This window comes from Adiantum capillus-veneris, chromosome 13, assembly GCF_014529385.1.
Source record: "Adiantum capillus-veneris isolate H3 chromosome 13, ASM1452938v2, whole genome shotgun sequence".
NCBI classification, from domain to species: domain Eukaryota; kingdom Viridiplantae; phylum Streptophyta; class Polypodiopsida; order Polypodiales; family Pteridaceae; genus Adiantum; species Adiantum capillus-veneris.
In genome coordinates this window covers 140,904,713-140,917,955 of record NC_140943.1, presented here as the reverse complement: position 1 = coordinate 140,917,955, position 13,243 = coordinate 140,904,713, and the positions used below count along the sequence as shown (strand labels likewise).

The 13,243-nt window shown below is 44.3% G+C and overlaps 1 protein-coding gene across 1 annotated transcript; it reads right to left on the bottom strand.

The window, feature by feature from the left end:
- Positions 1–9,867: 9,867 nt before the first annotated feature.
- Positions 9,868–12,741, bottom strand: LOC147444981 (uncharacterized). The gene is made up of 2 exons (XM_086527977.1): positions 10,564–12,741; positions 9,868–10,408 (listed from the first exon to the last, which is right to left on the bottom strand). Exons 1-2 carry the CDS (start codon positions 12,433–12,435, stop codon positions 10,307–10,309), a joined length of 1,974 nt encoding a protein of 657 aa, XP_086384103.1. The 5' UTR covers positions 12,436–12,741; the 3' UTR covers positions 9,868–10,306.
- Positions 12,742–13,243: the final 502 nt, after the last annotated feature.

The following is a 13,243-nucleotide window of genomic DNA, read 5'->3' as shown; positions in this document are numbered from 1 at the left end:
TTCCATTTTGTATATGTATAAGAAGGAAACTTGCTGCTTAGACAAAAAGACTTTTTCGAGGACTGCATCATAAGATCAAACTCCTATGAATATTTTGTTCAATGTCTTGATCTCTAAAGTCTATTCGCAAGACTTTTGAATCCCTTAGGGACACTTGTCTCTCAAAGAAGGTGATGTAACGAAACAAAAGGGACAACAAAGTTATTTTACAAATACCCTTGCCATGTGGCGTTCATCCAACCAAAGAATCCAACGGCCTCAGTGTTGCAACAACTTTGCACAATGAACCCTATGGCCTTCCACATGCCAAAAAAAGACAGAGAGGACATACTTTCTAAGGGACTTTTCTCCTTAATCCCACTATAGTATATTCCAAAATGTGACAAGAGCTTCGTACAATTGATTTATTCCTACTGGCTCTACCCCACTTATTAGATGGAATCTAATAAGATACCATCCTCATCCCAACTTTACCAAAAGGAAAATTCTACCCCCCTTCCTGTCGCGATGCCATAGCTTGAGACCACGCAGGTCTGCCCATCCTGCTCTACTCTATTGTCCCTCCATGCCTTCTCCTGATGATGTACGCTACGCCCAACAGGCCTCAAAGATCTATTCGAAGAGAGATGATCTCTGTTGTCCTTCCATCCCCTCTACTGTGCACACACTTTCCCTCCAACAAGACGATGTGCAGCAGTCCCTCCCCTGCCGTGCGAGAGAGCGAGGTCATTTGCAGCTCAAATCAATAGATAGACAGAGAGAGAGAGAGAGAGAGAGAGACAGAGAGAGAGAGAGAGAGAGAGCGAGCTTCAACTCTCTGTACTGCGATGCTGCCCTTGCCCCTCTTGCTCGTGGCGGCTATCTCCATGTGCGCAAGCTGCAGCTTGTAGCCTGTCCCCCATCATCAGGCCCTGCAGCGTCGAGAGATATACATATATCTACACCGGGAGGGAGTGACCTTGAGACGGAGAGAGAGAGAGAGAGAGAGAGAGAGAGAGAGAGAGATCTTTCTTTTCTCCTACTCCACCTCGTGCCACCTGTCAATCTCTTTCTTTTGCTTCTCAAACCCAATTGAAGGATCCTGCGTGATTCCCTTTAATCAAACATGCGTGCAACCCTACTCCCTTTATCCATTGGTGGGGCTAGCTTATATATACATATATGCAACATGTAGAGGGTGAAAATTGCTAGAAAATCGGAAGTGAAGCGTGCTCATGCCGCATGTTCCTAAGAGTTCCTCATTTACTCCCATCAACAATTAGAACCTCAAGTGTCACTCGATCACTCTGTGACTATTTCAAAATGCGGGACAAAATAGCCAACAAAGTACAACATCTCTTTAGTATAACATGTGTATAGTATAAGGAACATTGGCCTAAATAAGACAATCTCTAGTTAATTGGCCTCTTACAATCTTTTTCTTTTTGTTGCAAATTTACATTAAAAACTCAAGCCACAGATGCACAATGGCAGGCTTATCAAGGAGCCACCCACATACAACATCAAACCAATGAGCATGAACACCTAGAGGTTGCCACTAACCCTGCCTGAAGTGGCACCTCTACCAAGATCAACCTCAAGATGGGGAAACCAAAACAATACTGGCTGATAAGGGAGCCACCCTCAAAGACCAGACCACGAGAGATAATCAACAACACAACACTAGGCATAACATGGGCCCTTACAATCTTACAAGAAATAGGAAGAATGAAAGATTTCCTTTGCCTGCATGGATTGCAAGGCTAATTGAAAAGTTATCCAAGAGAGACAAATATTGAGATTATTTGGTATTCCCATGGGTTTGAGGTCTCTCTCAAACAAGGCGTCTGAAAATAACGCATTGCAGCCTTTCACTTTGATTGTGTGTGTGTGGAGAGAGAGAGAGAGAGAGAGAGAGAGAGAGAGAAACAAGAAGAAGAAGAAGAAGAACAACAAAGACTAGATTAAAGAGACGAAAAATATAACATGCCTTGAAAATTTAAAGGTGGTTCCGTTGTACACGGGCTACAACTCCCTCTGCATACACCCTTCCTTTCCGTCGAAAGGCAGTGCAACCAAAGGTGGGATTGGGTGTGAAAAATTTGGGGTTAAACTTAACATGGGCTAAAACTCCCCAAAGGCAATGCCGACAAAGGTGGAATTGGGTGTGTGAAAAATTTGGCGGCACTGCGTGCAAGAGAGAGAGAGAGAGAGAGAGAGAGAGAGAGAGAGAGAGAGTTGCTTACACACACTCAAAGAAAGAGAGAGTTGAAGTGACGAATATAAAAGAGAGAGAGAGAGAGAGATAGATAGATAGATAGATAGATAGATTTTATTATCGTCCTCGGAGGTCAAATATGACCTATGGGACCAAAGTTACATGTGATGTAGTATGTGTATGGCTGATGAGTGCCTCTCGATGCTCCAAAATTGTAGTGATGAGAGTCGCAATGGAGAGCCCACACTTTGGCTGGGAGAGGAAAGTGTGTAGGTCTAAGTTATGGCTGAAAATGTGAGAGAAGCAAGTTCGGATGTGATCAAAAGCTGAGCACTCTAGTAGTGTGTGGTACTCAGACTCTCGAACTTGCAGTGAGCATAATGTGCACAATCGATTTGACTCTTCTCCATTGCCCCAACGCCCTATCTCGCATCGAAGGAAATGGGAGCTAAGCCGAATTGCTGCGATAGTGCGTATCGCGGACAAGGGAATAGGCTCAAGCATGTAAGTGTGAGTACGGTTTCCTCTCTCAGCGAAGAACATGGTTTTGTAGTTGGGGGCAATATAGGTGGTGTAATGTATGAAGCGTGACCCACCGGATTTCTCCCAAGCCGTAATACATTGGCGTTGTAGAAAAGCTTCATTCACTTGAGAGTCAATTGAAGCATCATGTAGCAAGTGTAATGCATCCCATCTCCCAAACCACTTCTTTATGTCTTGCATCCATCCCGTGCTCAAGATCTTGCTTTTATGCGTCTTTTGAACTTTTTTGCTTGCTTCCCATGCAATTGTAGGAAGTCGATGTGAGGGGTTTTGACGCATCTTTATCATGTACTCCACAACCCTTTCCATGCCCATAACTTCAATTGGAAGAGATCCCGACTCAAGAAGTAGGAGCATATATGGTGTTTGTGTCTTAACTTGGAGAAAGTTTGTAAGAAAACGCTTTTGGGCATTCTCAAACTCTTTCCAAATAGACTTTGAGATGCTCCCGCCCCACACTTCAACTCCATAAAGAAGAACCGGTGTCACCAATGCATCAAAAAGATACTTCTTGAGAATCCAACACTTGATGTTTCCCACATTACACATGTTCTCAAATGCATAATATGCTCTCTTTCCCGCTTCCAAACGACGCATAGCACAGTCATGCCACTTGTGATTGGATGGAACCTCAAGGCCAAGGTACTTAAAGCTCTCAACAACTTCAAGTGTCTCGTTGTTGTACACAATGCATGGCTTCTCCTTATGGTTGGTTTTCACAAGCATAACCTTTGATTTGGATTCATTTACAATCAGCCCACTATGCAAGCAAAAGTTCTCAAGGACAACCATAAGCTTTTGTGCATCTTCTAAAGTGTGTGCTAGAAGCACTACATCATCCGCATACAACAAAAGCATGATTACCGCATTGCAAATAGTGACCTCTTCAATGCCTTCTTCTTGCATAAAGTCAAGTACCATTTGTTCCAATTGATCGATGCATAGACCAAAGAGAGTTGGTGACAATGGACATCCTTGTTTAACCCCAATAGTGCTTACAAAAATTTCTGAAATTTCTCTTCCCATGCGCAATTGACAAATCACCTTCTCATAGATTCGAGAAACCGCAAGCATAAACTCACTTGGCACTTGGAGTTCTTCCATCCTTCTCCACAAATTGTTACGTGGAATCATATCAAAGGCTTTCTTAAAGTCCACAAAACAACAATACAATCGCTTGCCTTTCAACCGACTTTCCTCCATGAGAACACGAAGAGTGACAAGATGATCAATGGTGCTATGGCATCGACGAAAACCCGCTTGTCCCTTTGCACGCTTGTCATTCCCTTCAGCCCAATCACTCAATTTCATCTCCATTATGCACCCAAACAACTTTGCCATAAGAGACCCAATCATTATAGTCCGGTAGTTGCTTACATTCTTTACATCCCCTCCTTTATGCAAAGGCTTAACCCAATTAGTACTCCAATCATAAGGCATACCATGTTGAAGTGCAAGGTTGAACATATCACACATCCACGCATGGGTAAAATCTCCCGTCCATTTGATCATCTCCGGCTTGATACCTTGAAGATCTCCCGCTTTGCGAGTGGCCAACTTTTCAAGCCCACCGCATACATCCTCAATAGTAAAAAAAGACGGCATACATAGGAGTGAACCATAAAATGGCATTTTTTCAGTATTTTCTTGCTCATACAATTGCCTACAATGTGTGTACATATCCACTATACTCAAGTTACCAAAATTCTCAACCCGCTTGCCTCTCAAGTTTCTCCAAAATCTTCCACATGCATGTGCCTTTTCTTGGACTTGAAATTCTTGTTGCTTTACTTCCCATCTTCTTCTCTTCTTTTGAATCAATGCCTTGTATATATGCAAATGACATTGATAGTTGTCTTTGTCCATAGTTGCATCAAGCTTTATCAAGGACTTTCGAGCATCTTGACATTCTTTATCAAACCACCTTTTGCGTGATCTATCTTTGTTAATACCATGGAGATGCTTTATGGCAAAGCATTCTTCTGCACAAGAACAAATAGCTTTCTTGAAAGCTTCCCATTTAGTTTCCAATGGTGCATCACATTGAAGCTTTGTCATCCATAATTTTTGCTCAACCATTTCAATGTACATTGGTGCCCGTTTGAAATCCATACATAGTGATAACTTCTCTTTGCTTTGGCTGAGATTATCATGCTTAGTTGCTTCTCCACATGAAAGGTCAATACATAAGGTGCGATGGTCGGATTCCGGGGTCCATTGACCAAACATAAAACTCTTTATGCGATACATGATGGCTTCAGAGAGTAGCATATAGTCAATCACACTATCCCCATTATGTCTTCTACATGTAAATCCATTGGTTCCACTCCACAAAGATACACCATTGGCAATGAGCATACCCGTGCTATTACACATGTGTAAAAGTAACTTTCCATAGTGATCCGGCTCTTTCTCATCCATTGAAGTACGATCATACAAGTGAACTTCCTCCAACTCCCTTGAAATGTATGGCATATCAAATTGTTGAGTATCATGTTGCAATGTTTTTGTGCGAGCATTCATATCCCCAAATACAATAACATCACCTTCACCTTTGAAATAAGCAATGTCCTCTTCCAAATCAAAAAATGGTTGATCTCTATCCATGCAAGCATAAAAGGGAGAATCATGATGAGGAATGTAGCAACCGGCTACAAAAATGGGTGCTCTTTTTGGTGTCATAATTTTCAGCCATACATAACGTTTGTACTTGTCATCTTTCACAATTGATACAAAATCCTCCAATCCTTTCTTAACCATACATGCTAATCCTCCTTGTCCTCTTCGTTGCTTGAGATTCTTTGACCACATCAATGAATGTACATTGTAATCCTCCAAGCCGTTAATCCTTTGTGTATCATGCTCCCAAGTTTCAACAAGAAGTACAACATCGGCTTTGCTTGTTAGTTCATCAATGCCAACCCCCGCATTCCATGGGTATCCATTACAATTCCAATAGCATATTTTCAATTGTAACTCGGTCTCATAGGTCACGCATCCCTATTTGCTTGAGAGACTTGCCTCCTCCTTGGGCACATTTTCTTCATGAGAGATCTCCTTGTTTTTATTATTCTTTTCCTCATATGCCTTGCGACGCATATTTTGTTGCTTAATAGTGCGATCTTCATATACAAAACATTTTGTATCCCTCAAATAGATCCAACTATTATCAAGCATAATCTTTCGCTTGGTCTCATCCGGCATGGTGCATACAATTGGCCGTTCTCCCGAGCGAGGAGCTCCTTGCTTCCCCACTCTATGTGCTCCATAGACCATAACTCCGGACATGCCAAAGTGGGTTTTGAAGAAATCTTCAATAACAATGGCAAGAGAAGGAGGTGTCTCTAACTTCTCTTCGGGAATTCCACGAATAACAATGTTCTTGGAACGTCGCTCCCGTTCCTTTAACTCCTCCACATCCACATTCTCAACATTCTTTGTTTGAACCATAGCTTGCATGAGTGAGGAATTAGAAACCACATTGCTACCACATACATCAGCCCAAGACTTGTTTGTGCATACATTTTTCATGTCGCATACATCCCGGCTCATAGTGTCAAATTTCTCCTCTTTCAATACATGGTCATACTCTACTTTGCTCATCCGCTCCTTCAAAGCATTCAAGTCCACAAGAGAGCGTTTACATTCCTTGACTTCCTCTTCAAGTTGCATCAAATGTGTTGTTTGCATCTCAAGTGTCCTCTTGAGATTCTCATTCTCAACCACAAGTACCCTTAGTGTGCCATTCTCCATTGCAAGTGCTCGTAAGTCTTCGCCTTGTTTGTTTACGGTCTCTTGCAATGATACCAAGTACGCCATGATCATGGTTTCCGATGTCGTTGGTTGGGTGGTTGTGTTGCTATCTCCACACTTAGGAGATTTTGGATCATTTTCCACAATGGTTGTGGACCTTGTTGAAGAAGAAGAACCCTTGCGAGTGCCGGAAGACATTGTATGTAAAATAGGAGATGAGAATCAATTTTGTTGAACCTGTTCACTTCGAAAATGCTGTTACAGAAACGCCTTCCATAACTCTAAAAATTTCTGTCTTTACATCAATGCGTAGAGGACTTCGTGCTCTTCGATTGAGGCTATAGATCACCCAAATCGGAGTTCGGATGAAGAAGTTATGATCAAGAGAGTGGACTGCTGTCTACTAGGTCAAAAAACGGCTGCACTGAGAGAGAGAGAGAGAGAGAGAGAGAGAGAGAGAGAGAGAGAGAGAGAGAGAAAGTTGTAGCAGCATACCTTGCACTCCTTGCTCTCGTCTCTGCGAGTGTCTCTTTGACACTGCTGCTGTCGGCTTTTTTAAAGCGAGCACTATTTTTATTGCAAGCATGGCTCCAAGGACACACTGAAAAATAACATCTTAAAATAGCTTCAAAAAGCCTAAAAATTGTGTACAACATGTCATAGGCACCACGCCTATATCACTCCCTGCATGCGAGCAGGCATTGCAACAAGTAAATAGAGCTCCAGAGCGCTATGATGGTATTCATCTCCTATAGACAGGTGCTCCTTTGACCCATAATTAAGCTCCGAAAGTTAGTTGAGATTGATCGTTGAAAACATGTATGTTGGACTCCTCTTGGGGACGTTTGGCTCCCCAAAGAGAGTGATCAATCTTGCTACTTTGAAACTCAAGGAGTCCCAACAGTTATACTAGGGGGATGGGCAAACCTCCACTTGCCCACCGCCTAACTTCATTAGGGGAAGTTGAAACTGATCTTGTCCTCCACAACAACGAACTAGCTAGGGGAGTGTAGTGCTTGTACCCAACATGGATAATGTGCAAATTAGGAATGAGTAATGTTTAAGGCACCTTACCAGATTCCCAATCTATTAAGAATGTTTTTGTCCCAATTTAAGAATTATCACTTTCAACTAACTCGGTGGAGAAAGAGAATGGTTGTCTTAAAGGACCTTGACATGACCACACACTACCAACAATTCAGTATCTTTGGACCTTGTTGTTGAAATGGACGGGATTCAGAAGAGTAGTGATAGATCACATTCCTATGCACCAGGCCATCCCCTTGTTTTGTAAAAATGTATTGATGGATGTACTATTTAATATGTTTATCGATATCTACTACCGGTCATCCCAATCTCCTCACTATCTCACACGGGCATGGGCACGAGGGGATCAATGGCAGACGCCCATTTCGGAGATCGGGTGTGATTTGAGCCATCCGATCCGCTGCATAAATTGGGGAAAATAGGTGAATTGGGACAAACATGTAAATTTGGGCCACGATGCCCACGCTCCCCGAAAAAGGTGTGGGCCACTGATCCCCTCCCGCCCGTGCTCGTGTGAGATAGTGTTGAGGCCATCCCATGCTAACACTCAGATTTAAAGACTCTTGTACCAGCTATGTCAACCTCTGCATCCCCAACCTCTTCAGCCTCATGAAATTCTATTGGGAATTTGTAGTCATTTGGACATTCCTTTATGGAACAAGTGGAGATTGTCATATCTTTGGGACTGCTGGATCCAGAGGAACTCTGCCATCTTTAATAATCAATGGTCTGAAAATGTATATGGCTGGCTCTCTCAACTACAACTTATATCACTTGCTTGTATAAAGCCCATGAAAGAGTCTATCTCTCATCCCTTGTATCTTATTCAGAAGACCTGTAGGTGGCAAACATGGGATTCAATGATGCTCAAGGTCTATTCTGGTGCTAGATTAGTATGACCTCCAACTCTCTAGGAAAGTGATAGTTTCCTTTGGGTTGTCTCTCACCCAGACTGAGAGACCTGATGTAACCTCTTTTCTTTCTCTTTTTTAATCAAATTTACTGTTATCTCCAAAAAAAAAAACACTCAGATTTAAAATCAGTTTCTCTCTAATATATTCACACTACGCTGACGGATTTTTAGAAACAAAAAAGGAAAGTTTGCTATCATTGACTTTCCCTACTTCACCACAACACTAACTAACACGCAAATTAAATGAAGTGCGGACGGTGGGATCGACAGATGGGGACTCGTTGGGGGAATCTCGAGAGAGCCAACGCAGTAGTCCCGAAGAATAATAAGACCGCCTTCTCATAAACCTGTTAAAGGAACCTTTTCACGAAAGACCTCTTAAAACTTGGAGGCGCTTTGGAAAGGCGCAGTGGTCCCATAGCCAGGCTTCATCCCCATAGGTGATATCTTATTGGGAGTGTTCATTGTGCCGATCAAGCTGAGAGAGGTGGATTCAGAGGGTGGTTCAACCTCCCTCTATCCCAACAGCAAATCCAACGTGGGAGGCAGTTTTGGCAGGCATATGGGGGCTTTACTTTTTGCAAAAGGCCTTCTGAGCGGCGCCATTGGCAGGATTATGGGAAGGCGCTCTAAGAGCCGAAGCCTCCAAGCACCACAAAAAGGAACCTGTCAGTCGAATGTTTCACCCCTCCCCATTAAAGCCAGAGAACTCTACCCTTCGCAAATCAGACAACGATCGCAGCTGAGCCAAACAAACCCTGCAAGCCAACCGGACTCAGTAGCAGAAACGCCAGGTCCTCCACCGTCCGCCGCCAAGCTTCGACCACAGAAGCTCCCATTGTGAACCAACAAGAGACTGGCGAGCGAGTTCCCTTCCTTCCGTAGGAAAGAGGGCAACCGCCAAGTTCTACAGACAAAAACAGGCCCAACCCCGAGACTCAGACACCGTCGAGGAGAGAGCAGGCAATCGGAACCCACACTCCAGGGCGTCCCCTGTCTGCAGGCCATACACCACCTCCCCCGGGAAGCCACAGGGTCTGTAGGACACCCTGCAGCACGCTCGACGGAGCCACCGAGCCCCCAGATCAACCACCGAGAGGGCCTTCCAACCCAATGTGCGTGTATTGAGGTGAGGCTGCCCCTTGAATCTCCCGAGCTAGGGTTTGTAGCTTGCGTCGAAAGGACTCAAATATCAAATGGCATATTTTGATGACCATTAAATACATGACCATTAAACGCTTACGAGTAAATGTCTATAAGCGAGAGCCCATCAATATGGAAGGTCGTCCTTCGGGCAGTGGTCTTGAGCCTTACAAATATATACAAGGACTGTATCTCTCTATCATAAACGAGATGTTTATTACCCTGTTTACAAGTGAAATTAGAGTGGCAAACTTTGAAAAATGCACTTAGAAAGCGAACTCTACAACGAAGATCAACTCGTTGCCTTTGTATCATGCATAATTTTACAAGGACAAATCCCCATTAGGTCCAAATCTTGCAATAAGAACACAGCTAGACATTCAATCTCAATGAGGCTTTGATATAAAGGTCACATTCTGATGTCAGGCACAACATAATTTCTGCAATCTCCGATCGATCCAGGCAGGATCAATCACGAGGAGACATTTAAGAGGCACATGAGCACACATCGTGGTATGATTTGAGACAACAAATACCTGGCACATTCAACTAGTAAGAATAGTCCTTTACCTTCTTTCGTTACCTAACTCAGGCTTATTTGATAGTGCAGGTATATGCATCATCAACGCACCAAGAGTGCGCAAAGAGAGATGTCATTCACGGCGGCGAAGGTTGTAAGCAAGCAATATAACAGTTGCCAGATAGTTTCTTCAGCAGGCAATAGGCTGATAAGGTAGTCTTCTCCTCTTGCACTTCTTGTTAGACTCACCACCTCTAGTTGTGCTCCTTGAAATTGCTCTCAACAAAGCATCCTGAATCACACATAATACCCATTAGCATATCAGAACCTTCAAAGGAATATCATAAGAGACCCAAAACTCTTAACAGTCGAATTTTTTTGCTCTATTCATTATACATGCATACAGCAAGCCTAGAATGAATGTCAGTACCATACGCACTCACTCACCAAGACTTTTGAGCTTTTCTTGAGCTTCCTAAGCACCCAGCCTCCTCCCTTCCTTCTCACTTTCGCATTCTTGCCTTTCATACCCATCGAGCTCTTCTCAATACAAGTGGGCTTCCCAAAGAAAATCATCACGTCCTCTTTCAAGACGTCGTGGTGAGCTGATCCTTTCATGCAAGCATTGTAAGATTCAGTTTCCACAGAAGAACAAGAAGCTACAATTGCAGCTGGTGCCAAATAGCCTTCGTCCCGGCAATTCTCTGAGCTAGCTCTCTTCTCGTGAAGAAAAGGCTGGCCACTCATACCTGAGGTTCTCTCAAGCTCCATGCTATGGAAATAGGTAGCCAATGTTGGCTCCCACATCTCTGCCTCCTCATGATTCCTTTTGCGATGCGCACCCAAGCCTTTCCATCTCTGATATGACTTCAACAAGCCCTTCAGCTTGTCAGTCGCCTTGCAGCGAACTGTCTTTTCTATCTTGCGCTCCATGGATGGTGCAAGGTTAGGCAAACCATTCCCTATGTATGCAGATGCCTCACAAAGAGAGGATGACGATAAAGTTGGCATGAGAGCTGTCATTTGTGAGGATGATGCTACATCATCCAAACTGGAAGCCCACACTCTACCGACTGTGGACTGCACTTCGGGAATTCGACCTGGACTTGCGCACATGGCATCGAGAGTCGAGGATGTCGACGATGACGAAGACAACCCTGCATCAGGACCAATCAAAGTACTTGTGGGCGAACTAGGGTCGTCATCACTGCTCAATAAACCTTTTGACAGAGATCTTCCTCCACCTTCGCGGTATGACCTGCGCCCACTTTGCATAAAGCTTTGCCAGAGACTCTTGACAGAGCCTGATTTTGATATTATACCATCACCGGAGGAGGGCGAGGAGCTACCTATGATGTGCTTGGAACGGCTCCTGCTGTATGGACTAGAACAATTTGATGATGGGAGCGAAGAGTAGAGGAGTTTTGGAGGCAATTGCAGGGAGGGGGTAGAGGGCTTTGACAATTGCCGGTGGTCTGTGTTGGATTTCGGCTTTCCGGGCATTTCTTCCCACTTAAATGGGATGGAGCCTGCAGACTTGAGGGGAGAGATGGGGGCAGAGTAGACATCAGGAGCAGATATTTGCAAAAACTTTGCATTTGAAAGAGTCCCTAGTAAAATACTGTTTTCACTCCGGTTTGCATGACAGTTAGAAGAGAACTCTTCTAGCTCTGGAGAAGGTATATTAGCCTTGCATTCTGCTAACATATGATTTTCCACCGGAAGCCCCGCATCTCCGCTACACATTGGAGTTTGTCTTATCACAAGCTCATCACTTGTAAAGCTCATGCTCCCTGTCTGAATAACCTGCACAACAGGGGGCTCCTCTACCTTGTAGTGAAGAGGAGAATTCACCAGGAGAGTGCTATCCCTCCTGCTGCTGGAAGGTAGTAAAGGGAGCCCTGATTGGCTGCTGGCATTGCTGAGTCTGTGCGGGGACGAGAAGCCGGAGAAACTTGCGCCCCGCGCTGATGATGAAGAGAAAAATGAGAAGCCCTGTGAGTGGGATTGGCATTTGGGCTCCTTGACTTTCTCAGCTTTCCATAGCTGCCCTGCCCCTGACGTATCTGCATGCGCATCGTTGATGGAGCTTGAGAGGAGGCTTTGCAGGTGGAGCTCCTCCCATATTCTAACGTCAAAAGAGCAGAAAGAGCTGGAGGTTTTGGGAGAGCAGGAGATGGATGCAGGAGAAGGCCCTGCCGCGGTTGGCTCCTCTGCAGCTGCGCTCATTATGGCTGGATGGACTCGTAGCTGAGTGGGTGGTGTAGAAGTGGGGGGCACAGTAAGTGTGAGGAGAGTCGTTACTATGTGTGTGTGCATTCAAATAGAGTCAAAGCAATGAGTGTGCGTGTTTGTGGGTGTGTTGAAGAGCTTCATGGGTCATTTTCTCCACCCAACGTGCGATGCCTAGTACTGTTATAACGTTTGGGACAGGGAAGGACCTACCCACATCTCCCGCAATGGCACAATGGGCCGTCTCTCTCTCTCTCTCTCTCTCTCTCTCTCTCTCTCTCTGTGCAAAGGCGTGATGGGTGCGCACACTGCAGCGTGCTCTTCTGATGTTGATCAAGCGCCTACTCGCAGGTCTCTCTCTCCCTCTCTCTCTCTCTCTCTCTCTCTCTCACACACACACACACACACACACACACACACACACAAGTCTCTCTCTTCTGATGTTGATCAAGGTCCTACTCTCAGCTCCTGCTGCTCTCTCTCTCTCTCGCAAGTCTCTGTTTGTGCATAGCGGAGAGCAGGATTCTCGTCTCTATTTTGACTTGTAAATTTGTCATGTGTCATCCATCTCCTCTGTAGTTTGATGATGAGAGAGACTGATGAAGTAGAAAACAAACTCTAGCATACTACGGTCTATCCAAATAATAAGAAAGACAAAATGATGACAGTCCTTGCTTCGAGCATAAAAACAGTGTATATTTTCACTGTTTTTCCCAGCTCCTAGCGAGAGAGAGAGAGAGAGAGACTGGATATACACACCTTCTTCTCTCTCTAGCTGTATTTTCACACCGCTAATAAATAAAATTTTAGAGAAAAGTGGCATATGAAAATGAGAATGTAATAACGTGCAGTCAAGTGGCGCAACGGTGCAACCAGCACAGCCCACGTAGGAAAG